This window comes from Monodelphis domestica, chromosome 2 (assembly GCF_027887165.1).
Source record: "Monodelphis domestica isolate mMonDom1 chromosome 2, mMonDom1.pri, whole genome shotgun sequence".
Classification (NCBI taxonomy): Eukaryota; Metazoa; Chordata; class Mammalia; order Didelphimorphia; family Didelphidae; genus Monodelphis; species Monodelphis domestica.
In genome coordinates, this window is record NC_077228.1 from 223638326 (window position 1) to 223665935 (window position 27610).

General features: G+C 35.1%; 1 protein-coding gene across 2 annotated transcripts in view; it reads left to right on the forward strand.

The window, feature by feature from the left end:
• LOC100029119 (ABC-type organic anion transporter ABCA8) overlaps window positions 1–25319 on the forward strand; it is a 157044-nt gene extending 131725 nt beyond the window's left edge. Inside the window, exons 31-39 of one of the 2 annotated variants that reach the window (XM_056817239.1) lie at window positions 261–352; window positions 7483–7655; window positions 9053–9128; window positions 9206–9300; window positions 9873–9992; window positions 10277–10417; window positions 20897–20976; window positions 21381–21432; window positions 23156–25319. In XM_056817239.1, the coding sequence (XP_056673217.1) occupies window positions 261–352; window positions 7483–7655; window positions 9053–9128; window positions 9206–9300; window positions 9873–9992; window positions 10277–10417; window positions 20897–20976; window positions 21381–21397 (794 nt within the window). In that variant the 3' untranslated portion in view covers window positions 21398–21432; window positions 23156–25319. Of the gene's footprint in view, window positions 1–260; window positions 353–7482; window positions 7656–9052; window positions 9129–9205; window positions 9301–9872; window positions 9993–10276; window positions 10418–20896; window positions 20977–21376; window positions 21433–23155 lie in introns of both variants that reach the window. The other variant, XM_056817238.1, reaches the window with a different exon arrangement.
• Window positions 25320–27610: the final 2291 nt, after the last annotated feature.

Here is a 27610-nt window from a genome sequence, read left to right on the forward strand (position 1 = left end):
TCATCTAGGATCATGGCAAAATATCCAGCATTTGCTGATTTGATTCCCTTCTCACAGCTTACTTAATGCCCTGATATTTACAGGAACACTCCCCATACTCAGTAACATGCTTGTTTCTGGCCATTCATCAAAAACCAAGTCACAAAACAAGTCAGCTTCAGACTTATTCATAAGAATAAAAGTGCAACTTTCACATGAAACTATAAGGCACAGGAAGTCAGGAAGCACCTTCCCTGATTATCATTCACTTTTCTCTCCAGGGGAGATACTGGGACTGCTGGGACACAATGGAGCTGGTAAAAGTACAACTATTAGGATGATAACTGGAGACACGAGACCAACAGCAGGGAAGGTGAGAGAAAAAGAAGAGAAATATTTGGTTGAATATATTAGAAATAGAATAAATAGTGATAAAAAAAAACTTCCAGGAACTTTTCTCTTTCAAATTTCAATTTATAGTAAATGGTCTTTTACTTTACTTTTACTTTAAAAAGCAAATCTTTTTCACAAACTAAATTTAGGACAGGGAGAGAAATATGGACTCATATTTCTGTTAGTAGTGATGAAAGAGTCAGTGAAAGGAAATATGAATTATCCACAGTGATATCATCATCAAACATTTATTAAGTGTCTTATATATGTATAATGCTGTCTTAGGTGCTGAGGATTCAAAGTCATAAAAGACAATGATTATAAAATATTTGGAGAAAAGGGGGAATACAGGTACCACTTCCATGTCACAGGTGTTAGGGGTTTGGTGCCCCCTGATATGGAAAATCTGCATAAAATATTTTGCCCACCCCTTCATAACAGAGATGAAGCCTGAATTTTTTTCTTTTATGGGATGTTCAGAGTGCCTTATTATAAAATTTATGTTAAGTGTTTGGTCAAAGGCTATATAATTTCTAAACTTTTTCTGTTTCAACTGCTTGTCTTTGGGTATTGTCTGCAGCTTCCACAAAACTCTCAAAAAATCCCATTTAATTTCTTGGGAAACTATTACAATAGAATCCAAAATAAAACTTATTGGCATATGATATTGCCCAGACATGAAGACACAGAGCAATTAAAGCTCAGACCCTGAGTACACAAGCAATAACAAATATATATTAAACACTTGCTATTTGCAGAGCACTAGGGCATGAGTGAAATTTAGATAAGATTTGATCCCTACTTTGATGGAGTTAAGAATCTCCAAGAGAAATAAGATACACACATAACCATAATCTACAATGTAACAGTGATAAAAGAATTAAAGTTACCCCCAAAATCCCAACTGTGCTATAGAAGTTTTGACAAGATAAGATCATTATCAAGAGGAAAAAATATGGAGAAGATTATCATTAGATTGAGAAAGCTAGGAAGTCATCAGATAAGAAAGAAGAAAAGTATTTCAAGCTTAAGGACAGTAAAAGTAAAGGTAATGAACAGCATGAGAGCCAGTAAAGGAAAAGGATAAACCAATTTGTCTGATTCATGGAGTATAAGGAGAGGAGTAATTTAAAGGATGATGAAAGTTAGAAAGATAGATTACCTTTCTTATTCATTTTTTCATTTGATTTATCTAAATTTGATAGTGGTAATTTCAGGTCTCCCACTAGTATAGTTTTACTATCTATTTCCTCCTTTAACTCCACTAGTTTCTCCTTTAGAAATTTGGATGCTATACCATTTGGTGCATACATGTTGATTACTGATATTTCCTCATTGTCTATACTGCCTTTTATCAGGATGTAGTTACCTTCCCTATCCCTTTTAATCAGAACGATTTTTACTTTGACTTTGTCAGATATGATTGCAACACCTGCCTTCTTTCTATCAGTTGAGGCCCAATAGGTCCTACTTCAACCTTTAATTATAACCTTGTGAGTGTCTCCCTGCCTCAACTGTGTCTCTTGCAGACAACATATGGTAGGATTTTGATTTCTAATCCACTCTGTTTTTGTTTTATGGGTGAGTTCATCCCATTTATGTTCAAAGTTATGATTGCTACTTGTGTATTCACCAGCATTTTGATATCCTCTCCTAGTTCTGTCCTTTCTTCTTTTATTATGTCCTTTTAAACCAGTGTTTTGCTTTTAATCAGTCCCCCTAATCCCCACCCTTAATAAGCTTCCCTTTCTGCCCCCTGCCTTTATGTTCCCTTCTTATTTTTTAGGGTCTGTTAAGTTCCTTCCCCCCTTTCTTTTCCTCCCTTTTTGTACTCCCTGCCCCCCCTACCCCCTTAGTTTTCCCTTCTTACTTTCCCTGTAGGGTAAGATAGAATTCATTACCCTCAGTGGATCTAGATGCTCTTCCCTCTCAGAACTGATTTCACTGAGAGTAAGGTTTAAGCATTACCTATTAGCACTCTCTTCCTCTTCTTCTTATAAGAGTATTCTTCCCCTCCCCTTCCCTTGTGTATCTTAGTGTGATAAAGATTGTCCTATTTATTTTATTTCTTCAAGTATCTCTTGGTGCCATCTCCAATTCCCCCTCCCTTTTTATTTTTTTGCATATTATCTTATAGCACTTATTACCTCAGTCTCTTCCTGTGAATGATTCCTCTAATTACTATAATAGTGAATATGATTTTTTTCTTTTGTTGTTTTTTTTTTAATTTTAAACATTTTATTTGGTCATTTTCATACATTATTCATTGGAAACAGATCATTTTCTTTTCCTACCCCCCCCCACCCCTTCCCTAGCTGACGCGTGATTCGTCTGGGTATCACGTGTCCTTGCTCTGAACCCATTTCCTTGTTGTTGGTATTTGCATTAGGGTGCTCATTTAGCGTCTCTCCTCAATCATGTCCCCACAACCTCTGTAGTCAAGCAGTTGCTTTTCCTCAGTGTTTTTACTCCCTCAGTTTGTCCTCTGCTTGAGGATAGTTGTTTTTTGTTTTTTTTTCCTCGTAGATCGCTGCAGATTGTTCAGGGACATTGCAAAGTCATTACTGGAGAAGTCCATTACATTCTCTTGTACCACAATGTGTCAGTCTCTGTGTACAATGTTCTCCTGGTTCTGCTCCTCTCACTCTGCATCACTTCCTGGAGGTTGTTCCAGTCCCCATGGAATTCCTCCACTTTATTATTCCTTTTAGCACAATAGTATTCCATCACCAACAGATACCACAATTTGTTCAGCCATTCCCCAATTGAAGGGCATCCCCTCATTTTCCAATTTTTGGCCACCACAAAGAGTGCAGCTATGAATATTCTTGTACAAGTCTTTTTCCTTATTATCTCTTTGGGGTACAAACAAAGCAATGCCATGGCTGGATCAAAGGGCAGACAGTCTTTTATCACCCTTGGGCATAGTTCCAAATTGCCCTCCAGAATGTTTGGATAAATTCACAGCTCCACCAGCAATGCATTAATGTCCCTACTTTGCCACATCCTCTCCAACATTCATTACTTTCCTTTGCTGTCATGTTGACCAATCTGCTAGGTGTGAGGTGATACCTCAGAGTTGTTTTGATTTGCATCTCTCTGATTATAAGAGATTTAGAACACTTTTTCATGTGCTTATTAATAGTTTTGATTTCTTTAACTGAAAATTGCCTATTCATGTCCCTCGCCCATTTTTCAGTTGGAGAATGGCTTGATTTTTTGTACAACTGGTTTAGCTCTTTATAGATTTGAGTAATTAGACCTTTGTCAGAGGTTTTTGTTATGAAGATTGCTTCCCAATTTGTTGCTTTCCTTCTAATTTTAGTTACATTGGTTTTGTTTGTACAAAAAGTTTTTAATTTGATGTAGTCAAAATTATTTATTTTGCATTTTGCGACTCTTTCTAAGTCTTGCTTGGTTTTAAAATCTTTCCCTTCCCAAAGGTCTGACATGTATACTATTCTGTGTTCACCTAATTTACTTATAGTTTCCTTCTTTATATTCAAGTCATTCACCCATTCTGAGTTTAGGGTGTGAGGTGTTGATCCAAACCTAATCTCTCCCACACTGTCTTCTAATTTTCCCAACAGTTTTTATCAAATAGTGGGTTTTTGTCCCAAAAGCTTGGGTCTTTGGGTTTGTCATAGACTGTCTTGCTGAGGTCATTTACCCCAAGTCTATTCCATTGATCCTGTCTCTTAGCCAGTACCAAATTGTTTTGATGACCACTGCTTTGTAATACAGTTTGAGATCTGGGACTGCAAGGCCACCTTCCTTTGTATTTTTTTCCATTATTTACCTGGATATCCTTGATCCTTTATTCTTCCAAATGAACTTTGTTATGGTTTTCTTTAATTCAGTAATATAGTTTTTTGGTAGTTCAATGGGTATGGCACTAAATAGATAGATGAGTTTGGGTAGGATGGTCATTTTTATTATGTTAGCTCATCCTACCCATGAGCAATCAATGTTTTTCCAATTGTTTAGATCTATTTTTAATTGTGTGGAGAGTGTTTTGTAGTTGTGTTCATATAGTTCCTGTGTTTGTCTTGGCAGATAGATTCCTAAGTATTTTATATTGTCTCAGGTGACTTTAAATGGAATTTTCTCTTTCTAATTCTTGCTGCTGAAGTGGGTTGGAGATATATAGAAATGCTGATGACTTATGTGGGTTTATTTTGTATCCTGCAACTTTGCTAAAGTTGTTGATTATTTCAATTAGCTTTTTGGTTGACTCCCAAGGATTTTTTAAGTAAATCATCATATCATCCGCAAAGAGTGACAGCTTGGTCTCCTCATTGCCAATTTTAATACAATCAATTTCTTTGTCTTCTCTAATTGCTACTGCTAGTGTTGTGAATGATTTTTGAGAGTTATTGATAACATTTTCCCCATAGACTGTAAGGATAATTTTAGGGTTGTGACCTAATCTAAATTAAATTGGTCACCAGAGAAAATCCAAAATAAATTACCCAAGTTTGTTTGGAAATTTATGGTGATATTAATTAATATAGAGGGAAGGAATTAAGGAGAAGAGAGAGAAAGAGGGTATAGGATTTCTCCCACCTGGCCTGTGCCAGAGGGACTTCAAAGATCTCCACCATGAGGTCTTTGAAGAAGATTAGAGGATTTTCTAAGAGGATAGTGTTTGGAAGATAAAGGAGAAAAGAATTAGCCTAAACTCCGAGAGAACTCTGTGTAGATGCCTCGCAATAACTAGGCTACTAAACTTCTCGCAGTATAGTGTCAACGAAAACTCACCACCAACCCCAGACAATAGCTGCCACCATGCCAAGATGCCGAAATGCTCAGCAAGCTGCCACCAGAACCACCTCTCCATGGAAAGAGCCTGGGGAGAGGAAGTGACACGAAAAAAAAAATATATATATATATACAGTTTTTACATCACTTTCCTATGTCTCATATTTGCCAATGGTAGCTTAAGCTTGACTTAGGACAACCCAGGGATCTGTCAGTTGTTTCTGATTTGTCATTTTCTAGCACATGTCTGTCATGGGCCATCCTCCTAAATACTTAATCCTTAAGTATGGGTGTAGACACTCTTGTTTTTGTTAGACTAAGTAGGGTGGAGTAAGCTAAAGTTCACAATACTAATATAAATAATTTGATCTTATTTAAGCCTTTAATGAAGAAAATTTGATTAAAAAAAACCATATTCCCCTTTTCCCTCTCTTTCTTTATTTACCTTTTCATGTTTCTCTTGATCTTTGTGTTTGGATATCAAACTTTCCACTTAGTTCTGTTCTTTTCTTTACAAATACTTGGAATTCTTCTATTTTGTTGAATGCCCAAACTTTCCCCTTGAACTATATAATCAGTTTTGATGGATAGGTAATCCTTGCTTGAAGACCCACTTCTCTTGCCTTTCTGAATATCATATTCCAACTCTTGTGGTCCTTTAGTGTGGAAGCTGCCAGATCTTGTGTAATCCTGATTGGTGTTCCTTGATATCTGAATTGCCTCTTTTTGGTTTCTTGTAAAATTTTCTCCTTAGCTTGGAAGCTCTTAAATTTGGCAATTACATTCCTGGGGGTTGTCTTTTGAGGATTTAGTGTAGAGGATGTTTAATATCTATTTTTCCCCTTGTTCAAGAACATCAGTACAGTTTTCTTGGATGATTTCTTGTCACATGTTGTCAAGATTTCTTTTTATTTCTGGGTTTTCAGGTAGACCAATGATTCTCAACTTGTCTCATTGTGATCTGTTTTCCTGATCTGTCATCTTCTCAGTGAGATATTTATGTTTTCTTCTATTTTGTCAATCTTTTGACTTTGCTTTATTAATTCTTGCTGGTTTGCAAGATCATCGGTTTCCATTTGCCCAATTCTGGTCTTTATGGCCTGGTTTTCTGCTTTAATGTTTTGATTTTCTGCTATAATCTTTTAAATTTCCTTTTTTATTTGGTCTATACTGCTTTTTGTGGCTTCCAGCTGCTTCTCCAATTTGGAGTTCTTGTCCTTTAAACTGTTATTTTCTTTTTGAACTATTTCCAACTTTTCTTGCCAGAAGACTTCCATCTTTTTTGATAAGCTCCAATTTAAATTCTTCAAGAGCTTGTAGACATTTTCAATTTTTTTTGGAAGGTTTTGGTGCAATTATTTGGATTTCCTCTTCTGTTACCTCTGTAGCCTGGAATTTTCCTCTGTAAAAATTATTCAGGGTCAACCCCTTCTTCTTGTTTTTCTTGAAATTGGGAAGTTGTTGTTCCTGAGCACTCTTTGACATAACTGTGGTGCTATTTTCAGTCAGAAATCTGAGTGAGATGGGCAGACTCTCTGTGTATGGAGCTAAGGAGCAAGGATTTTCGCTAAGGCCAGCTCTAGAGTATCTGCAGCTTCCGCTGTTTGCTGTCCCTCTCTGTTCTATCTCCCTGCATGGGTGCCCATGGTCTGCTCTCCTCAGACTACTGGGCCTCAGGTCTGTCTGCTCTCAGGGGTAGGTCCTCAGAAGTCTCAGTCAGCTGCCAAGGACCCAAAGGTCTCCCTCACTCACTCCAGAGGTGCCCCTTGCTTACTCACTGATTCTTGTGCATGCTGGCTCTGGCTCCATAGTTGGGTTGGGGGAGGGTGGATCAGCTTGCATTTTGGTGGGAGCTTTTTCACCCCCTTATGGTGTGGAAATGCCCAAATCCCACATACCTTTGTTGCTGCACCCTACTGTATAGTCCCTTCATCCCTATGAATTTGGAGGTTTTGGGGGGCTTTTTGAGGTAGTCTGTGTTGGTAGCTGGTGGGGAGAAGAAGAGTCCTATGTCTAGACTGCCACCATGTTTACCCAGAAGTCCATATTGATTATTTTTAACACATTGTGAAATACTTCAGTTTTTTAAAGATCTGTGATGTCTCTTCAATAGATATTCTCTCTATTGATATGTCTCAAAGTCACTTCAACTTAATAGATCATGTGAGAGAATTAATATGGTAGAAAACTCAACCCTCTATGGCAAAACTAGTAATGAGCATCTTTGAACTTACTTAGAGAGATCCTTGTAGAATAGAATATTTATTGTCTCCAAGTCCATAATGAGTTTTTAAAAATATGTGTTCTTTAAAACTGCATACTGAATTTGAATGTGCATGTTTTCTGTAGGTGATTCTGAAAGGAAGCAAAACAAGTGAGCAAGGAGAAGAGACAATCAATATCCTTGGGTACTGTGTTCAGGAAAATTCACTATGGCAAAACCTTACAGTGAGAGAACATCTGGAGGTCTATGCTGCAGTGAAAGGGATGAAAAAGAAAGATGCCATGGTCACTATTTCACGGTATAGTAAAAAAAGGGAAATAATACTAGTTCTTTGGAGGAAGAGACAGGACAGAATTGTAACAAGGGTGAGGTGAAAGAAGTGCTTACCTTCAATATACAAAACTAAGTGGCAAAAAAAGTATCTGCATTTAAAAAAATTCAGTATTACTGTTAAGAAAGTATGATTTTAAATTCCTACCTCAGATTCACTTAAGTAGGTATTTATTGCTTTAGGATAATGGTGAGAACATGTAGTTCTGGTTTCCATATAAAACCAGGCATGAAGATTTTAGATAATATCCCCGAAGTCTGGTTGACCCTAAGTGATCAGTTTGAGACTGGTCCCATTTTATTGTGTACCAGTTGATTGATTGTTATTACAAAAACCAATAGGAAATAAATTTTGAAATGTGAACTTAGCTGATCAAGGCAAATGGAAATGAATATTTTTAATGTTCATAAGAAGCAAATTAGAAAGCCAAGAGTCTTCTCAGGAAGCACCAGAACTCCTCTCTTGCTCCTAAATGGATCACTTCATGATGATTGGAAATGAGATTTTCAGAATGAAAATAACTATTTTGTCTACATTGTATTTATTCTCTTTTCTGTGTACATTCTTCCAGGGTCCATCATTCATCAAAGAGCCTGATTCAGCATATTTTTTCCTTTTGATTTTCAGAAACAAGCATTTAGTTTCTCTCCTATCCCCATGCTAAAAAGAAAATTAAACCTTGTAACAAATATGCATAGAAAAACAAAAGCCATTCTCACATTGACCATGTCCAAAAATCTGTTTATTCTCCATTTAGAGTCTATTATCTGTCAGGAGGCAGACAGCATGCCTTATCATTGGTCAGTTAGTTGAACAGTATTTCCAAAATCTTTCAAAGTTGTTCATCTTTACAGTGTTACCAGTGTAAAAATGTTTCTCATTATTCTACTCACTTTATGCTGCATTTCTTCATATAAGTCTTCTCAGGTTTCTTTGAAACCATTCCTTTCTTCACTTCTTAAGTTATTTTTCACAAAAAAACATTTTATTATTTCATTATTATAATTTGTTCAGTCATTCCCCAAATGTTGGGCATCCTGTCAATTTAAACATTGTAGTATATATAGGTATTTTTCCTAATTTTTTTAACTCTTTGAGATAGAAATCTAAGAGTGATATCGTTGAGCCAAAGGGTATATGCACACTTCCATGACCTTTTGTGTATAATTTAAAATTGCTGCAAAAGAATGTCTGGACCAGATCACAATTCCACCAAAAATACATTAATGGCTTTTTTTCCCACAATACTTCCTACATTTGTTATTATTATTTTTTTTAATCATCTTCGCTAATCTGATGGGTGTGAGGTAGAACCTCAGAGTTGCTTTAATTGTCATTTCTCCAACCAATGCATTTTCTATCAGATTAAAGGACATTTTCAAACTTCAGGACTACATGAAAGTTCCAGTAAAGGAACTGTCAACAGGCATAACTCGAAAGGTATGCAATGTGTTTGACATTCTTCTGAGCCTTGCTATGGTGAGGAGAGTCATTAATTACATTTCTCTACATTTTAGTTGTGCTTTGCTCTGAGTATCCTGGGAAATCCAGCTGTCATGCTTCTGGATGAACCATCAACTGGAATGGATCCAGAAGGACAGCAACAAATATGGTGAGGATTATAAGAAAATTCAAGACCAAACAAAATCTGTTTGGATTTTAACCTTCTGCTTGATTCTATGAAAATTGAGCATTTAAAAGTTCAATTTCCTAATTAATTTTCATTTGTCTGCTCTATGGAAACCCTTTCAGCACCAGTGATTTCCCTGAGATTTATGAAGTAGGCCTCATTTTAAATTTTGCCAAATAAATAACTCATTTGATATTCCAATAAATCTCCAAAGATTTTGCTGTTTTTTCTCTAGTCTTCCATACCTTAAGTTTATTTTCATATCTTTATTAATTCATTTCTCTCTTTTTTACATGATTTCCGCCATTTTTCCAGAGAAACTATCCTCATTCACCATTTTTGGTTCAATTCAATTCTTTCCATTCATGCATCTATATCCTTCTTGTTCCCTTGCCAGGCCACCATTTCTCCTCTCCAGAATCATTCTCCCTTTCATTTGATTTGAACTGCCTAGGCAAATGTGTTTTCTGTGATCATTCCATTTTATTTTGTCCATTTTTTAAAAAATCAGTGAGTTTCTCCTAATTGCACACATTTACTTGATTTCACTGTAGGCAAGCTATTCGAGCAATCTTTAAGGATAAGGAGAGAGGGGCTATCCTGACCACACATTACATGGCAGAGGCTGAAGCTGTGTGTGACAGAGTTGCCATTATGGTATCAGGAGAGCTACGGTGGGTGAATATCCCATTACAATCTTACAGGCAAAGCCATAACAAAAAAGATTCTTATGTCACTCTACTCACCTTTTGATTAATTGGATCTCTTGCCCGTGGAATAATAGCAGTAAGTGAGGTAGTAAATTTCTCTCTCTCTCTCTCTCTCTCTCTCTCTCTCTCTCTCTCTCTCTCTCTCTCTCTCTCTGTCTCTCTCTGTCTCCTGTCTCTCTCTCTCTCTGTCTCCTGTCTCTGTCTCTGTCTCTCTCTTTCTTTCTTTCCTCCCATTTCCCTTATTCTAGATGCATTGGTTCTATTCAACATCTGAAAAGCAAATTTGGCAAAGATTATTTACTGGAAATAAAAGTCAAGGAACCTGAACAAGTGAGACATCTCCATGAAGAAATCGTGAAGCTTTTTCCAACGGCAGCACGACAAGAAAGGTAAGGCAGCTATTTCCTTTGATGGCAAAAGTAAGTTTCATATTCTCTTCAGTTTTTTGCTTTCTGTTATGTCAAAGATGAAAAAAAATGAATACTTTGCTCAAAAATTTAGCCATAAGTATTCAAGAAATTTTAAAAATTAATTTAATATTTCAAATCCAAGCCATTTCTGGCTTAAAGAGAAAAAGTATCCAAACTGGCATAGTCCAGAATTTTGTCTATCTTCAGAAAATTTGAATGGACATTTATGGGAATCTTGAAGAAGAAAAATGCCATATAAGTGAAACACCATTTTGGTTAACATGCTATTTCAACAATAGAACAATTGTCACTTCAAAACTTTTTTTGGCCATGTATGTATTCTCCAGTAGTAATCAGAAGGGCCTCCTTGAGTCCTCAATCCCTTTTAAATTAAAAAGACAATTATCTTAACTGCATGAGATATTAAACTTGGTTATGACCATTAATCCATATTCCCCAAGAGTGCAAGATGTTCCAAAGAGAACTAATAACTCTGTTATGAGGGCTTGCCATCACTTTTCAGGGTTGCTTATTTACTTTTGGTGTCTATCTGATCCAACTCTCACCTGTGGCTTTAACTCTAAATGCTTTTTTTTCTCATTTAATACTCACAACATCTTTGGGAGATAGATGCTATTATAATCATCCCCACTTTAAAAATGAGGAAACTTAGGCAAACAAAAAGTGTGAGAAAAGTCTGCAAAGATAGACTCAAGAAGTATTGTTTTTGTAACCCTTACCTTCTGTCTTGTAATCAATGCTAAATATTGGTTCCAAGGCAGAAGAGCAGTAAGGGCTAGGCAATGGGGGTTAAGTGACTTGCCCAGGATCACATACCTAAGAAGTATCTGAGGTTGCATTTGAATCCAGGACCTCCTGTCTCCATGCCTGGCTCTCTATCCACTGAGGGACCTAGCTACCTAAGAAGGGTTTTAAGTAACAAACAAAATAGTTCAGAGTTGATCCTACACCAAGAGTTCTTAAAATTTTTATGTGTGTCATGGACACTTCAGCATTCCTGTGAAACCACAAAATAAGGTTTAAATTTATTATTTATTTATTTATTTATTTTTAGCATTCTTTTCCTTTAAAAATTTTAAGGTGCAAATTCTCCTCATCCCTCCTTACTCCTCCATCCACTGAGAAGGAAAACTTCTACACATGTAAATCATATAAAATATTTTCATGTTAGCTAAGATTCAATTAAAAGCAAGAAAAATAAAATGAAAAATTAAACTTCAATTTGCACTCAGTGTTAATAAGTTCTCTGGACATGGATAGCATTTTTTCATCATGAGATTAGATTGTCTTGAATCATTGTGTTCATCAGAGTAGCAAAGTCTTTCACTATTAATTATCATAACAATATTGCTATTACTGTGCACAATATTCTATCTTTTCTTCTTACTTCACTTTGTATCAGTTCATATAAATCTTGCTTTTGTTTTTCTCAAAACAATCCCCTGCATCATTTGTTATACAATAGTACTCTATCATCACAATTATATGCCACAGCTTATTTGGCTCTTCTTAAATTGATGATGATGAGCTGCTCCCCAATTTCTTATTCTTTACCACCACAAAGCCAGTAGAGGTATTGCTAGGTCAAAGGGTACACACAATTTTTTAGCCATTTGGTCAATACAGATTGTTCTCCAGAAGGGTTAGACTACTTCATTACTCCATTAGCAGTTTGTTATTGTACCTATTTTTCCCTCACTGCCTCTAAGAATTCCCAGTTCTCAGTTATTTTAATTTGCATTTTTCTGATCATCAGTGATTTAGAGTATTTTGTAATATGAGCATTTTTATTTCCTCTTCTAAAAACTGCCTATTCATATCCTTTGATCATTTATGAATTGGGAAGTTGCTCTGATTTTTATGTTTGATTCATTTCTATAGTTAGCCTCAATTTGAGAAATAACTTTCTCAGAGAAACTTTTTCTACAGAACCTTTTAGCAAAATGTATTTTCCTGGGTTATCTTCTAATTAGGTCTGTTTTTGCTTTTGCTTTGTATGAGATCAGGATCACTAATTCTTTTTTAAATAGATTCTGCTCCAATCCTTTATTTTAACTGTGTGTCTTTCTGTTGCAAATGTTTGTCTTGTAAACAATATATTGTCCTATTTGGGTGTCTAATCCTTTTCCCTTCTGTTTTATAGGTGAATTCATCCCATTCACATTCATATTCAAAATTACTATGTATTTCCCTCCATTCCTTTATCTTCTGTTTCTTCTTTCTTTTCATTCTATTCTTCATCAAAAGCTTATTATTTACTCCTAACCACTGCCTTCCTTAATTTACCTTCCATTTCATAATGCACACCCTTTCTCTTATACCCTTCCCATCTTTTTTCTCTCTTAAACAAGTTATATTTCTATACACAGCTGAACGTAGATGTATATCCTTCCCTCTTTGAATTCAATCTCAATGAGTGTGAGGTTCAAGCATTTTCTATCACTTTCCTTTTCCCCTCCACTGTAAAATCTCTTCCTCATATGCTTCTTTTATTGTGAAGAAATGTTCCCCATTTTTCTTCTCTCTTCCTTCTCCCAGTGCATCCTTCTTTCTCACCTCTTCATTTTTTTGTGATCACCCCAACATAATCGACTCATATGTGTTTTGTATACATAAACGTCTTTAAAGAGTCATACTATTTACTAAATTCTTAGAAGTTATATGTATCATTTTCTTACACTAATATAAAGAGTCCCTTATGACTGATTACTAATTTGTCTAAGGTTTGAACATCAAATTTTCAATTCAGCTTTGATATTTTCACCTAGAATACTTGAAAGTCCTCTATTTCATTTAAAATATTTTTTCTCTTTAACAGATTATACTCAGTTTTCCTCTATAGGTTTTACTTTGTTATAATCCTAGATTCTTTACCTTCTAGAATATCACATTTCAAGTCCTCTATTCCCTTAATGCGAAAGCCTCTAAATTTCATGTGATACTGATTATGGCTCCATGATATTTGAACTGTTTTGTTCTGATTACTTGAAGTTTTTTCTCTTTAACATGGGAGTTCTGGAATTTGGTTATATTTCTGGGGATTTTTATTTTGGAATTTCTTTCAGGAAGTGATTGAGGAATTTTAAAAATTTCTATTTTAGCCTTACTTTATAAGATATCAAGTTAGTTTCCCTTGATAATTTCTTGAAATCTGTCTAGGGTCATTCTTTGATCATGGCTTTTAGGTAGTTCAATAATTTTTAAATTATCTCTCTTCAATCTATTTCAAACTCAGTTATTTTTTTCTGATTAAATATTTCACTATTTTTTCATTTTTTGGACTTTAGTTATGTTATTGTTGTTTCTTGATGTCTCATGTAGCCATTACCTACCAATACCCCAATTCTAATTTTTAATGAATTATTTTCTTCAGGGAATTTCTGTACTTCCCTTTCTATTTGAACTATTCTGCTTTTTGCAGAGTTCCTTTCTTCTGTGATTTTTTTATCTCTTTTATCATTGGGTCAATTCTATTCTTTAAATTAATATTTTCTTCAGTATTTCTTTTCACTTCTTTTTCCAATCTATTATTTCTCTTTTCATAATTTTCTTACATCATTTTCATTCCCTCCAACCCCACTTTTTTATCTACCACTTATCTCTTTCTTAAGCCTTTTTTTTTAATTCTTCCAGAAATGGATCTTGGACTTGGACCCAATTAGCATTTTTCTTTGAAGCTTTGTATATAGCTATCTTCACATTCTTGTCTTTTTCTGAATATAGGTTTTATTCCCTATACAGTAGTAGCTTTCATGGACATTTTCTTTTTTGTTAATTTTGCTTATTTTTCTAGCCTATTTATTGACTTTGGATTTTATGTCAAAGTTGGACTCTGCTCCACTGGGAGTGAAAAGGCACTGTGCCAAACCTCAGCCTTTTTCATGTGGCTATTTTCAATTTCTTCTGAATTTCTACAAGATTTGTGTGCTTCCAAGTTAATGTGATCCTGGGAGAGATATGATCATGGCTTTCCTGGCTGAACTCTTATCCTTACCTAGGAAAAGACATCACCTGAAGTCACAAATCTTAGTTCCTTTTTTTTTTTTGCCTTGAAACAGAGACCCAGGATCCTTCTCTCAGGTAATCTCCCACAAATACTTTTACCTCCCCTGGACCTACAAACTAGAACTTCTTATGGGTAATTAAGCTGATGATCAGTACTATTTGTACCCAATGCTAAGAAAGGGTTCCTGATAAGGTATTTCTGACCAATTTTCTTACCTTCTTAACATCTCTGGAAGGAGAGCTCCAGAAACTGCTGCTTCTACTGCTTCTGTGACAATGTGTGTGTGTGTGTGTGTGTGTGTGATTTCTGGGTAAGTCTCCATTCCAGGATTAGAAAGACCTCTCCTGATGATCTCCTAAATTTTCTTAGACCACAAAAATGACCATTTGTTGGCTTTACTGTTCCAAATTTTGATTTAACATTATCTTAAAGATGTTTAGAAGAGAATGTTGAAAGAGTTCAGATGGGTTACTGCATCTAATCTGCCATCTTGGGTCTGTTCAGAATATTTTTAAATACATAAAGTCAAATACAAAAGATTAAAAAAAAACAACAATATTTAAAGAATTACTTTTCCCATTTAATCACCATATGTCTTGAAATTTGAAGCATAATTTTGTTGTTATTGTTACTTTGCTTTGCTTTTTTCTTTTTTAATAATTAATTTACTTATTTATTTAGTCAGTTTAGAACATTATTCCTTGGTTACAATAATTACATTATTTCCCTCCCTCCCCTCCATTCACCCTTACCTCAGCCTACTTGCAATTTCATTGAGGATTACTTGTGTCCTTGATCAGAACCTATTTCCATGTTGTTGCTGTTTGCATTAGGATGTTCATTTAGAGTCTACCTCCACAGCCATATCTGCTCAACCCATGTATTCAAGTAGTTGTTTTTCTTCTGTGTTTCTACTACCACAATTTTTCCTCTGAATGTGGATAGTGGTTTTTCTCATAGATTCCTCCAAGTTGTTCAGGATCACTGCATTGCCACTAATGGAGAAGTCTATTACAATTGATTGTACCACAGTGTATAAGTCTCTGTGTACAATGTTCTCCAGGTTCTCCTCCTCTGACTCGGCATCAATTCCTGGTGGTCATTCCAGTTCACATGGAATTCATCCACTTTCTTATTCCTTTGAGCTCAATAGTATTCCATCACCAACATATACCACAATTTGTTCAGTCATTCCTCAATTGAAGAGCATTCCCCCATTTTCCAATTTTTTGCCACCACAAAGAGCGCAGCTATGAATATTCTTGTACAAGTCTTTTTCCTCATTATCTCTTTGGGGTACAAACCCAGCAGTGCTATGGATGGATCAAAGGGCAGACAGTCTTTTAGTGCCCTTTGAGCATAGTTCCAAATTACCCTCCAGAATAGTTGGATCAATTCACAACTCCACCACCAATGCATTAATGTCCTCACTTTGCCACATCCCCTCCAGCATTCATTACTTTCCATTGCTGTCATGTTAGCCAATCTGCTAGGTGTCAGGTTATACCTCAGAGTTGTTTTGATTTGCATCTCTCTGATTATCAGAGATTTAGAACACTTTTTCATGTGCTTATTAATAGTTTTGATTTCTTTAACTGAAAATTGCCTATTAATGTCCCTTGCCCATTTATCAATTGGAGAATGGCTTGATTTTTTTTTGTATAATTGATTTCATTCTTTGTAAATTTGAGTTATTAGACCTTTGTCAGAGTTTTTTGTTTTGAAGATTGTTTCCCAATTTGTTGCTTCCCTTTTAATTTTGGATGCATTAGTTTTGTTTATACAAAAAACCTTTTAATTTCATATAAACAAAATTATTGACTTTACATTTTGTGATTTTTTCTAGCTCTTGCTTGCTTTTAAAATCTTTCCATTCCCAAAGATCTGACATGTATGATATTCTGTGTTCACCTAATTTGCTTATACTTTCCTTCTTTATATTCAGGTCATTCACCCATTCTGAGTTTATCTTGGTGTAGGGTGTAAGATGTAGATCCAAACCTAATCTCTCCCATACTGTCTTCCAATTTTCCCAGCAGTTTTTATCGAATAGTGGATTTTGCTCCCAAAAGCTGGGATCTTTGGGCTTGTCATAGACTGTCTTGCCAAGGTCATTTACTCAAGTCTTATCCTTTTTTCTCTCTCTTAGCCAGTACCAAATTGTTTTGATGACCACTGCTTTATAGAATAGTTTGAGATCTGGTACTGCAAGTCCTCCTTCTTTTGCATTTTTTTTTCATGATTTCCCTGGATATCCTTGATCTTTTGTTCTTCCAAATAAACTTTGTTGTGTTCTTTTATAATTTAGTAAAAAAAATTTTTTTTGGGAAGTTCTATGGGCATGACACTAAATAAACAGATAAGTTTGGGTAGGATGGTCATTTTTATTTTGTTAGCTCATCCTACCCATGAGCAATCAATGTTTTTCCAATTGTTTAGATCTAGTTTTAATTGTGTGGAGTGTTTTGTAGTTGTGTCTATCTATTTCATCCTTAAGCTACACTAGTTTCACCTTTAGAAATTTTGATGTTATGCCATTTGGTGCATACATGTTGAGTACTGATATTTTCTCATTGTCTATACTGACTTTTATCAGGATGTAATTACCTTCCCTATATCTTTTAACTAGATTTATTTTTCTTTGGCTTTGTCAGATATCATGATTGCTACTCCTGCCTTCTTTTTATCAGTTGCTGCCCAAAAGATTTGGCTCCATCCTCTTACTTTCACCCTAAGCATATCTATCTTCCTCATTTGTGTTTCTTGTAGACAGCATATGGTAGGGTTTTGGATTCTAATCCACTCTGCTATTTGCTTGTTTTTTTATGGGTGACTTCGTTCCATTCATATTCAGAGTTATGATTTTTAGCTGTGTATTTCCCAGCATTTTGATTTCTACTCCTGGTCCTGCCTTTTCTTCTTTCACTATTTCCTTCTACACCAATGTTTGTTTTTAATCAGTCCCCCTAGTTCCCACCCTTATTTTACTTCCCTTTCTATCCCCTTTCTAATTTCCCCGCTTATTTTCTTTGCAGTCTTTTTAAACTAACCCCCCCCACCCTCTATCTCCCTTGTCTTGGTCCCCTATGTACCAGTCTGTTTGTTACCCTTTTACTTCACTATAGGGCACAAATCTACTCTCTGCCCCAATAGATTGAATTGTTCTTCCCTTTCTGGGTCAATTGCAATGCACATAAGAGTTGAATATTTCCTATCTCCTACCTCTTTACCCTTCCAGTGTTTTGATGTTCTCCTCCCTCCCACCATTTGCTTCTTTGTGACATATAAATTTACACCTTTTGTTTCTTTTCCCAGATATTTTAGTATTAACCTCTTTTTTAGCTCTAGTTGTGTGTGTGTATATATATATATACTTGTATATGTATTTATGCATAAATATATCTATATACATATTTATTTCTCATCATTTCATTCTATACAGTTTGTCACTGTTCCCTCTGAAGGGTTTCTTCTAGCTGCCCAGGTGATAATAACAATTTTTAAGGGTTACCAATGACCTTTTTTCTTATAGGGATACATATCATTTTAACTTATTGGGTCTCTTTAAAAAAAAAGTTGTTTTTTTATTTGTTTTTCTTTTTTAACTCTTTTAAAATGACCTTTGGATGATTCTTTTGAGTTCTGTTTTTGGGCATCAAATTTTCTGTTCAGGTCTGGTCTTTTCTTTACAAATGCTTGGGATTCTTTTATTTTGTTAAATGACCATTCTTTCCCCTGAAGATTATAGTCAGTTCTGCTGGGTAGTTGATTCTTGGTTGTAGACCTAGTTCCCTTGCTTTCTGGAATATCATATTCCATGCCTTTTGGTCCTTCAATGTAGATACAGCCAGATTCTGTGTTATCCTCACTGTGGTTCCATTGTATCTGAATTATTTCTTCTTGGCAGCTTATAATATTTTCCCCTTGGTCTGATAGTTCTTGAATTTGGCTGTAACATTCCCGGGTGTTTTCAGTTGGGGATTACAGGAAGTAATCTGTGGATTCTTTCAATCTCCCCTTTTCCCTCTTGTTCTAGAATATTGGGGTAGTTTTCTTGGATAATTTCCTGTAGTATGATGCCCAAGTTTTTTCTTTTGTCATGGTCTTCTGGTAGACCAATGATTCTTAAGTTCGCTCTCCTGGAACAATTTTCTAAATCTTCTGTTTTGTGAATGAGATGCTTTATATTTTTTTCAATTTTTTTTCATTCTTTTGATTTTGTTTTATAATGTCCTGCTGTCTTGTGAAGTCACTTGATTCCAGTTGTTGTATTCTGGTTCTTAAAGATTGGATTTCATCCCCGGATTTTTGGTCATCCTTCTCCTTCTGGTCTGATTTTCTTTGGAGGTCATCTTTCATCTCCTTTGCCTCATCTTTCATCCTTTTTACCTCATCTTTCATCTCCTTTGCCTTACCTTTCATCTTTGCCTCATCTTTCATCTCCTTTGCCTCATTTTCAAGCTGGTTGATTTTGGTTTTCAAGACACTATGTTCTGTTTCCAGATGACTCATCTTAGTTTTATTTTGAATTGTATTTTGAGTTCCTCCAAATCCTGTATTCAATTCACTGGGTTTTCTGTTTTATTGTTTTTTGTTGCCTCCTCCTCCATTCCATTTGCTCTTTGTTCATTGTCTGTATAGAAGGTGTTGATTGTAATTTCTTTTTTCTTTTTCTGTTGTTTGCTTATATTTACCCCCTTCTTTACTCCCTGCAGTTATCTGTGCTTTTATTCTTCTCATTTTTTTTGGTTTTGGGGTTTTCTGTCAGTCTCCCCTCTTGGAGCTTTGTCAGGAGATCTCTCAGTGCATTCTCTAGGGGAGGGGTATTGGAGCTTGAGCTTCCCTGTCCTCTGGAGGCTTTGATTGGATTAATTTCCAGCAGTCTGTGAGGGAGCAGTGTTGGACCTTGAGCTTCCCTGATCTCTGAAGACTTTTGATGGGATTAAGTTCAACTGGGTTGGGCTGGATATGCCCTGAAGCCAAAACCTCCTGGAAGGCTGGAGCAATATGAAAGGTCTCTGCTGCTATGACCAGGCTGCCTCTGAGGCAGGAGCTCTGAGCTCCCTCTCCCGCTCCTTCCCTACCACCTGTGTTCAAAGCTCTGAGCCTGGCACAGCCCTGCCCACAAGGTACTCCCTCCAAACTAGCACCTTTTCTGCCCAGAGGTTCCTGCTGCTGCTGGAGGCTTAGCACTCTAGGTGGGGGTGGGGTCCTGGGACCTTCCTTTTTCAGCTTTTCAGCTACAATTTCAATGTATCATGGACATAATTTTTTTGGTTTGTTTCTTTATTGAGGAATAGTGATGACCAAAGAAAGTATCTAGTACATCACTTCTTCAGTCAATACATACTTATTGAATTGAATTGCTGAATACTAAAAACTAAGCTTCAATTCTCTCTAAACATTTTAAGTCATGAGTTTGCTCTACAACATAATAGTAAACTGTGTAGTCTAAGCACATATGAAAAGGATTTATTATTGTATTCTCCAATATATCAGCAAATCAGTTCTCCAAAGTCCCTTCTGAGTATAAATTAATGAGTCAGTGATCCATGCTCTCATATATTTCTTCTGGAGGGGTGACATTAAATTTTAACAGTTTGCTATCTGTGGGGGGAAATTTCCAAATGACACAATTTTAAGTTTAATCAGCATCATTGGTATTTTATCCTTCACTTCCCTAAGCATAAGTCAATCAACAAAATGTTAAATAAAGTTCTAATTTAACTTATTTATAAGGTGTAAGTTTTTATACCAGAAATATAATAATCAACTCTCTTTAGTTGGTTTGATCTCACTCCTAATTCTGACTTCTTGATGAAATTTCTAAATCATCTATGACTGTGAGTCCTATACTTTTACATATTATTGTTGAATATTATATATATTCATTATTATATTATTATTATAGAACTTTCATGTGTTTACCTAGAATCCTTTTCCTTAATACTAGATATTAACCTGGTATTTTAGGCTGTAGGAGAAAGAAATGGGGAAAGGAGAAGTGATTTCATAGATGGTATATTGCAGATTAAAGGAATGCCTCTGTGGGAGTATCTATTACCCCTTTAAAGACATTGAGATCATGGTTGTGGAATTCAGTTCAAACAATTATGCAGTAAGTACCTACTATGTGCAAGGCATTGCATTTAAATTCTTGATACTTCAAAGACAACAAATTAAATAATCCAACATCTGAAGGAAGAGAGCAAAGGAACAGGGAAGACTATACATAGAAAGGGAGGTAGGAAAAGCTCAATCCTCAGAGAAATAAGTATCTAAATTGTCTTTGAATTATAATAACTCTGTCAACAAAACTACATTGTTTTGCTGAAAATGTGACTTTTATTGTAGTTATTCTCTTTTATAACATTTAGCCAAATCTTAGATTATAGCTATAAAAGAAAAACTTTTCTCTCTTCTCCTACTAGGTATTCCTCCTTGATGGTCTATAAATTACCTGTAGAAGATGTGCATCCTCTTTCTCAGGCCTTTTCTAAATTAGAGGCAGGTAAGAGTGGTCATTTCTTAAATAAATTTCTACATAGCAATGGCAACTCCCAAATTAAGCCCAAAACAATCATTTAAGGAAACTAAAACTATTCATTGCATGACATAAAGAACCAAAACTCACTGTTGAGTTAGACAATTTCTCAAGTACACTCTAGTTCACTGGCATATATAAAAGATAATTTAATAGTATATATTTTTCAGATTGTTAATCTTAATGTCAAAAGTTATCTGAAACATTTGACCACATTTTCCTCAACTATAGAGTTACTTTTGTTTCATCCTTTTATTTTAAGACATATTGTTGATTTGTAGTTATCTATATGATAGTCTAAGTTGGGGGGGAGGGGAACCAGGATAAAAAATATGTGGAAGGCTAACATAAATTCATTTTTATTCAGCTAGGCAAAACTTCAACCTAGAAGAATACAGTCTCTCTCAGTCTACTTTGGAACAGGTGTGTTATTTTCTTAAAGATTTTCTATTTTAATGCAACTCTTGATCTTTTCAGTCATATCTGACTTTTTGTGATCCCATCTGGGGTTTTCTTAACAAAGATTCTAGAGTGGTTTGTCATTTCCTTCTACATTTCATGAAGAAACTGAGACAAACAGGGTCCAATGACTTGTTTAGGTTTACACAGTGTCTGAGGCCATATTTGAACTCAGATGTCCCTGACTCCAGACCCCATGCTCCATCCACTGTACCAACTAGCTGCTCCACCACACAACTACCTTTGACTAATTTGGAATAAGCTCAGTGTGTATTGGGTACATGATCTAACTTGGTCATTTAGCCTCGTGGTATATGTAGAATTAATATTCTTCATGCTTTTACTTTATTAATCAATTAACTAGGAATGGAGGCCCTCCTTCCATCATTATATAAAATATCCTTTCTGGTCACTCATGTCAGCTAACTTCTTCCCCAAACTATATCTCTTCAGATGGCTGGACAAGTAGAAACCCTCAATCACCTACGTTCAAATGACCTTGGTATAACATGAAATATGGCTTTGAATTATTGAAGAATTATACTATACTTGTTAGTTCTATAGTCATCTCATTCTAGAAAATTTTCAAACTGCGTCTAACATCAATATATTTTTCTTTCTTTCAGTGTTTTATCTGTTTATTTCTTTCCTCCTTTATTCATTCATTCATCCATTTATTGATTGATTGATTTATCTATCCTTTCATGGAGGAATGTATTCTGTAATTTATTTGCTAATATATGTAAGTTTTTGCTTATATATGTATATAGTATAGTGTAGTCTAAGTGTATATTATATATTTCTTACATGCTTCTATTATTCATTAATTTGGTTGTTTATAAGACACAGAAAATCTATTTTTTCTGTGATCAGGAGGATTATTGAACAAAGTATAGTACAACTCACAGAATCTATCAAATGCTCCACTCGTGTGGAAGTCTGACCAATTATCTTCAAATCTCCTGAAGATAACTCCCATTTGGGGGTGTGGGGTGGCTTGTTCTTGAATATCTTAGAAGAAATCAAAAAGGGGATATAGAGAGGCCTTTTATGACCAGGAACTATAAGCATTAGAAAGAAGCAGACCCAAAGGTGAAAGGAAACTTAGCTATTGTATCTCAGCCACTCTCTCTTTAAATTATCATTATTTTTGTCTAGGTCAGGGGGAATAATAAAACTGATACAATAAGCATTTTAAGGCTTGCAAAGCTCTTTGATTACATAATAATAGTAAGTATTCTTAACATACTTTAAGGTTTTTAAAGTATAATTTAATTTGAAACTTACAAGAATCCAAGAGGTAGATCTTGGACAGGTTATTCCCATTTTATATATAAGTAAACTGATGTTCAAAAAAGCTTGCATAATTTGCTTATAGTCACAGTGTCAGAGGCAGGATTTGAACTCAGATTTTCCTGATTACAAATTACACATCAGGTTAAGAGGTTTCTCACAATAGTATAATTAAAAAAAAAGCAGGATGAAATACAGGCACCAGTTACATAGGTAAGTCATATGAAATGAAATTATTTGTAAAGTGCTTTGCAAACTTAAAACATTTTGTAATTGCTAGCTTTAATAATAATAATATTTGTTATTTTATTGTTCCCTGAAATCTCATTGTAGAGAAACTAAATTGCTCTCTCATTTTTCTCTTTAACCTCCATTCCCCCATTTTCCCTTCAAGGTCTTCCTAGAGCTATCAAAGGAACAGGAGCTAGGAAATTTTGAAGAGGAATTGGATACAACTATAAAATGGAAACTCCTCCCACAGGAAGAACCTTGAAGGCCTGGACTTGCTATATCTATGTATAAGATCTCATTATATTAATGCATTTATAGTTTTTATCTCATATTTTCTCTAAAATGTTAATCCAATTTACAACACATATTTTGTATTTGTTCAGTAAATGTTTTAACTTTGTAATAACTCTTTGCTAGAATAAAAGAAGCAAGGATGGTTTTGGGCAAAATTACTCTAATAAACAGTATTGATAATGGCATTGAATTGGAGTGTATGGGTTTCCTATATATTGGCATGCCATTTTAGGTATACTTTCTGTATTCTATTGTAGGCTTTTTTTTTTTAAACCTTTACCTTCTGTCTTGGAGTCAATACTGTGCATTGGCTCCAAGGCAAAAGAGTGGTAAGGGCTAGGCAATGGGGGTCAAGTGACTTGCCCAGGGTCACACAGCTGGGAAGTGTCTGAGGCCAGATTTGAAGCTGATATAGTTTTTTTTTTCTTAACTAGAAGGTGAGAATAGATGATGGGAAGTAGAATCTAGGGCCACACCTGAACATGATGTGGGAGAAGAAGTAAAGGGATTGAGAATTCTTGACCCCAAATTTTTTTTAAAATAAGACTCTAGTTATCAGAATCAATCAATACTTGACCAAAGGAAGTGATTAATCTGGGGTTGGTAATTATCAGAATCATAGTAAAATTAATAGAATTCTAGTAATGAATATTATGATATATTATATATAAAATAAAATATTATAAGGGAAAAGTTTAAAGTAATGCAGTAAATCTTGCTACTTTGTCTTTCTACTGAAACTTTCTATAAAAAAAAAAAAAACACCTAGCATTTTGCCAAAGGTATGACTCACCAAGTAAGCTGAAAGACTATCAACCACATACAGCATGTAATAGGTGTATTTTGGGAGGTGGGATCAGAGCCTGGTCTAAGACCGATACACAGATAACAAAGCCTCAGTAATGGGAGAATATATTTATTTTAAAGGGAGAGCATAAGAGGGTAAGGGGAAATCCCTAACAATAATTTTACTAAGTAACCCAAGAACTAATGCCTTCTTGTGAAGGATCTTCAGAGAGTTGTTTCCCACTCTATCTTCCTATCCTGCTTTGCTGTAAAACCCAGTCCCTGTCTAACTATCCTGCACTAAAATCCTCTCCTGGTTGTTATTAGAGATACTGGTCAATAACAGATTAGGCAGAGATTCAGGGAAAGGTCCCAAGTCCAGCTGTCTTGGACCTATGTTTACTGACAGCTTGATGTTCACACAGGACAGTGATAGCTTCTTGAGATCTTCTTCAGGACATACAGCTCAAGAACAGCAAAACAAGAAGCAATAAAAGATAGAGTCAAACCCTCAGGAGTTGACATCCACCCCCACCAGATACAAATCCAGAGAGAGACAGACAGCCTCTAACAGTCTCTAACAGCTGAGTTTTCAGCTTAACCTCCTCTGCAGCATTCCAGAATCTTTTCCTGCTGGTCTCCTGCCTTTGTGTTCTGCAAACCTAAACTTACCTCTTCCCTATAACATTCCCCCCTTTGTACAAAGCCAAATAGTGTTGAAAACAATGTTTTGGCATTTGTGTACCAACAAACTTAAATTCCCACCTTAACTAAAATTTTTACCCAAAATAATAAACAGCCTACACTCACTTATCCTACCTAACACTACCTTACTCTGGGGATTTAAACAAAAGAAAGGAAAAGGAACATATAATAAACAGTTACAAAGATCAAAATACAAAGCTAATGTATGCAAAAGCAAAATAAGCAAGAAAAAAAATCAAAATAGAAATACAACCATAAAACTTTATTTAAAACAATGAAGTCATAAAAATACTATACTTATAAACTAATACAGAAAAGAATTCTATCAAAGCTATTGGAATGCATAAAACATATAATGGAAAAATTAGAAAAAGTACAATAAACACAACATAGCATAAGCTTTTACAAAAAAGTCAAACCAATCCATCAAAACTTACTTGTGCAAAATACATTCAAAAGTAGATGAAAATTCAAAATAATCTTATTCTAAACTATACCTCATTATTACACAAAACTCAAACTATTACATAAAACTGTGCATCGAACTCTCTCATCTAAAGAACTTAATCAGTATCAAATATCAACTACATACATAATTATATATATATACATATAATACATACATATATACATACAATATATACATTGATGTTATATATATATATAAATACACATATTTACATACATATATACATTTTTTATAACAGGCATGACCAAATAGATGATCAGTGGGGTGGGACTGGGTTGCCTTGGAAATGTGCTGAGATACCTCTTCAAAAATCCAGCACCCAATCATTGCCAGAAAAATATGTCTCCCACCCATTGTCAGAAAATGTATCATTTCGGGCTCATTGTCAGGAAAATCTATATCACACCCTTTGTCAGAAACTATATCATGATGTAATGAGAAATTTTGGAGTATATAAACAAGGGAAAATTCTCATTCAATTGTCTTAAGTGAGAGGAAACCTAACGACCAAACTTTGCTGAGAGACACTGGTCTCTATCAACAAACCTGTTATTTTCTTGGAGCTTTTGTCTATTTATTTTCTTTCAGATTGACTGAAAAATATCCATCACAGGTGAGATGTGTAGATAAGTGCTAGCCAATAGACAATTACAATAGCAGGGTCTGCTGCCTGTGACTGAATACAATCACAAAAATCACAATAATTTGTCTCAATAGCCCATTGACTTGCTTAAAAAGTGCCTTGACAAAGGTTATGAACAGACAGTTCTCAGATGAAGAAATAAAAACTATCCATAGTCATATAAAAAAATACTCCAAATAACAACTGATTAAAGAAATGCAAATTAAAACAACTCTGAGGCACCACCTCATACCCATCACACTGTCTAACATGACCAAAAAGGAAAATAATAAATGTTGGAAGGGATGTGGGAAAACTGGGACATTAATACACTGCTGAGACAATACAACCATTCTGTAGAGCAATATAGAAGAATGCCCAATGGAACTCTTTGTCCCAGAAATACCACTACTGGGTATGGTATGTGTTCCATAGGGGAGAAGGATATACTTGAACAAAAATATTTTTAACAGACCTTTGTAGTGGCAAAGAATTAGAAATTGAGCAAATGTCCCTCAATTGGAGACTAGGTATATGATTGTAATGGAATACTTTAATGCCATAAGAACTTTTATGAACTCAGGATGAGTTCATAAAAACTCATAGAAAAACATATTAAATGATGCAAAGTGACAAGGAAGAATCAAGACATGAACCTAGAAGAAGGTAACAATGTCAAGACACCTATATGTGAAGCCTCAAAGAAAATGCAAATTTATGTCAGGCTCAAAAAATAATTCCTCAGAGTTCAAAAAAGACTTTAAAAATCAAATAAGGGAGATAGAAGATAATTTGGGAAAAGAAAAGAAAGTAAAGCAAGAAAATCACAAAATAAGAACAAACAACTTGGTAAAGAAAACAAATAAAATGGGAAAAGATACACAAAAATTCATCAAAGAAAACAACTTCTTAAAAAGCAGAACTGTAATGGAAAAGGACAACATATAGAATTTCATTGAAGAAATTAATTCCTTAAAAATTAAATTTGAGCAAGTTTGGAAGCTAATAGTCTGTGAGACATCAAGAAATATTAAACAAGATTAAGAGAATGACAAAAGTAAAGAAGAAAATGTGAAATAATTTATTGGAAAAAGTGAATTGAAAAATAAATCCTTAAGAAAGATTTTAAGACATTGGACTATATGAAAACTATGATAAAAAAAGATAGAGAGAGAGATTAGACATCATAGTTCAAGAAATTATAAAATAAAACTGCCAGAACATCTTACAATCAGAGTAAAATAATAATTGAAAGAATCTACCAATCATCACCTTCAGAAAGACATATAGTGGTAGTCTCTGGGTGACCGAGAATGACTATTGTCTTTGTGCATTATCATCTATTGATATATCCTCATCAAGTTCTAGTTGCTTTGGTGTCATGCCAGCCCACTTCAAGTTTGACTTTAGCTGATCCTTGAATCTTTTCTTTGGTTGACCTTGTTTCCCAAGTCCAGCTGACAATTCACCATAGAATACCTCTCTTGGTATTCGCTGTGGGTCCATGCGGATGACGTGTACAGACCATCGTAGCTGGGTTTTGAGGACCATTACTTCCATGCTGGTGGAGTTGGCTCTGTTGAAGACTTCCTGGTTGGTGATTCAGTCCTGCCATCGGATCCTCATGATTGACCGAAGGGAGCGTTGGTGGAATTGCTCCAACTGTTTCATGTGCTTTCGGTACAGTGTCCATGTCTCACAACTATATAGGAGCGAGCCGAGGACCACTGCGTTGTACACTT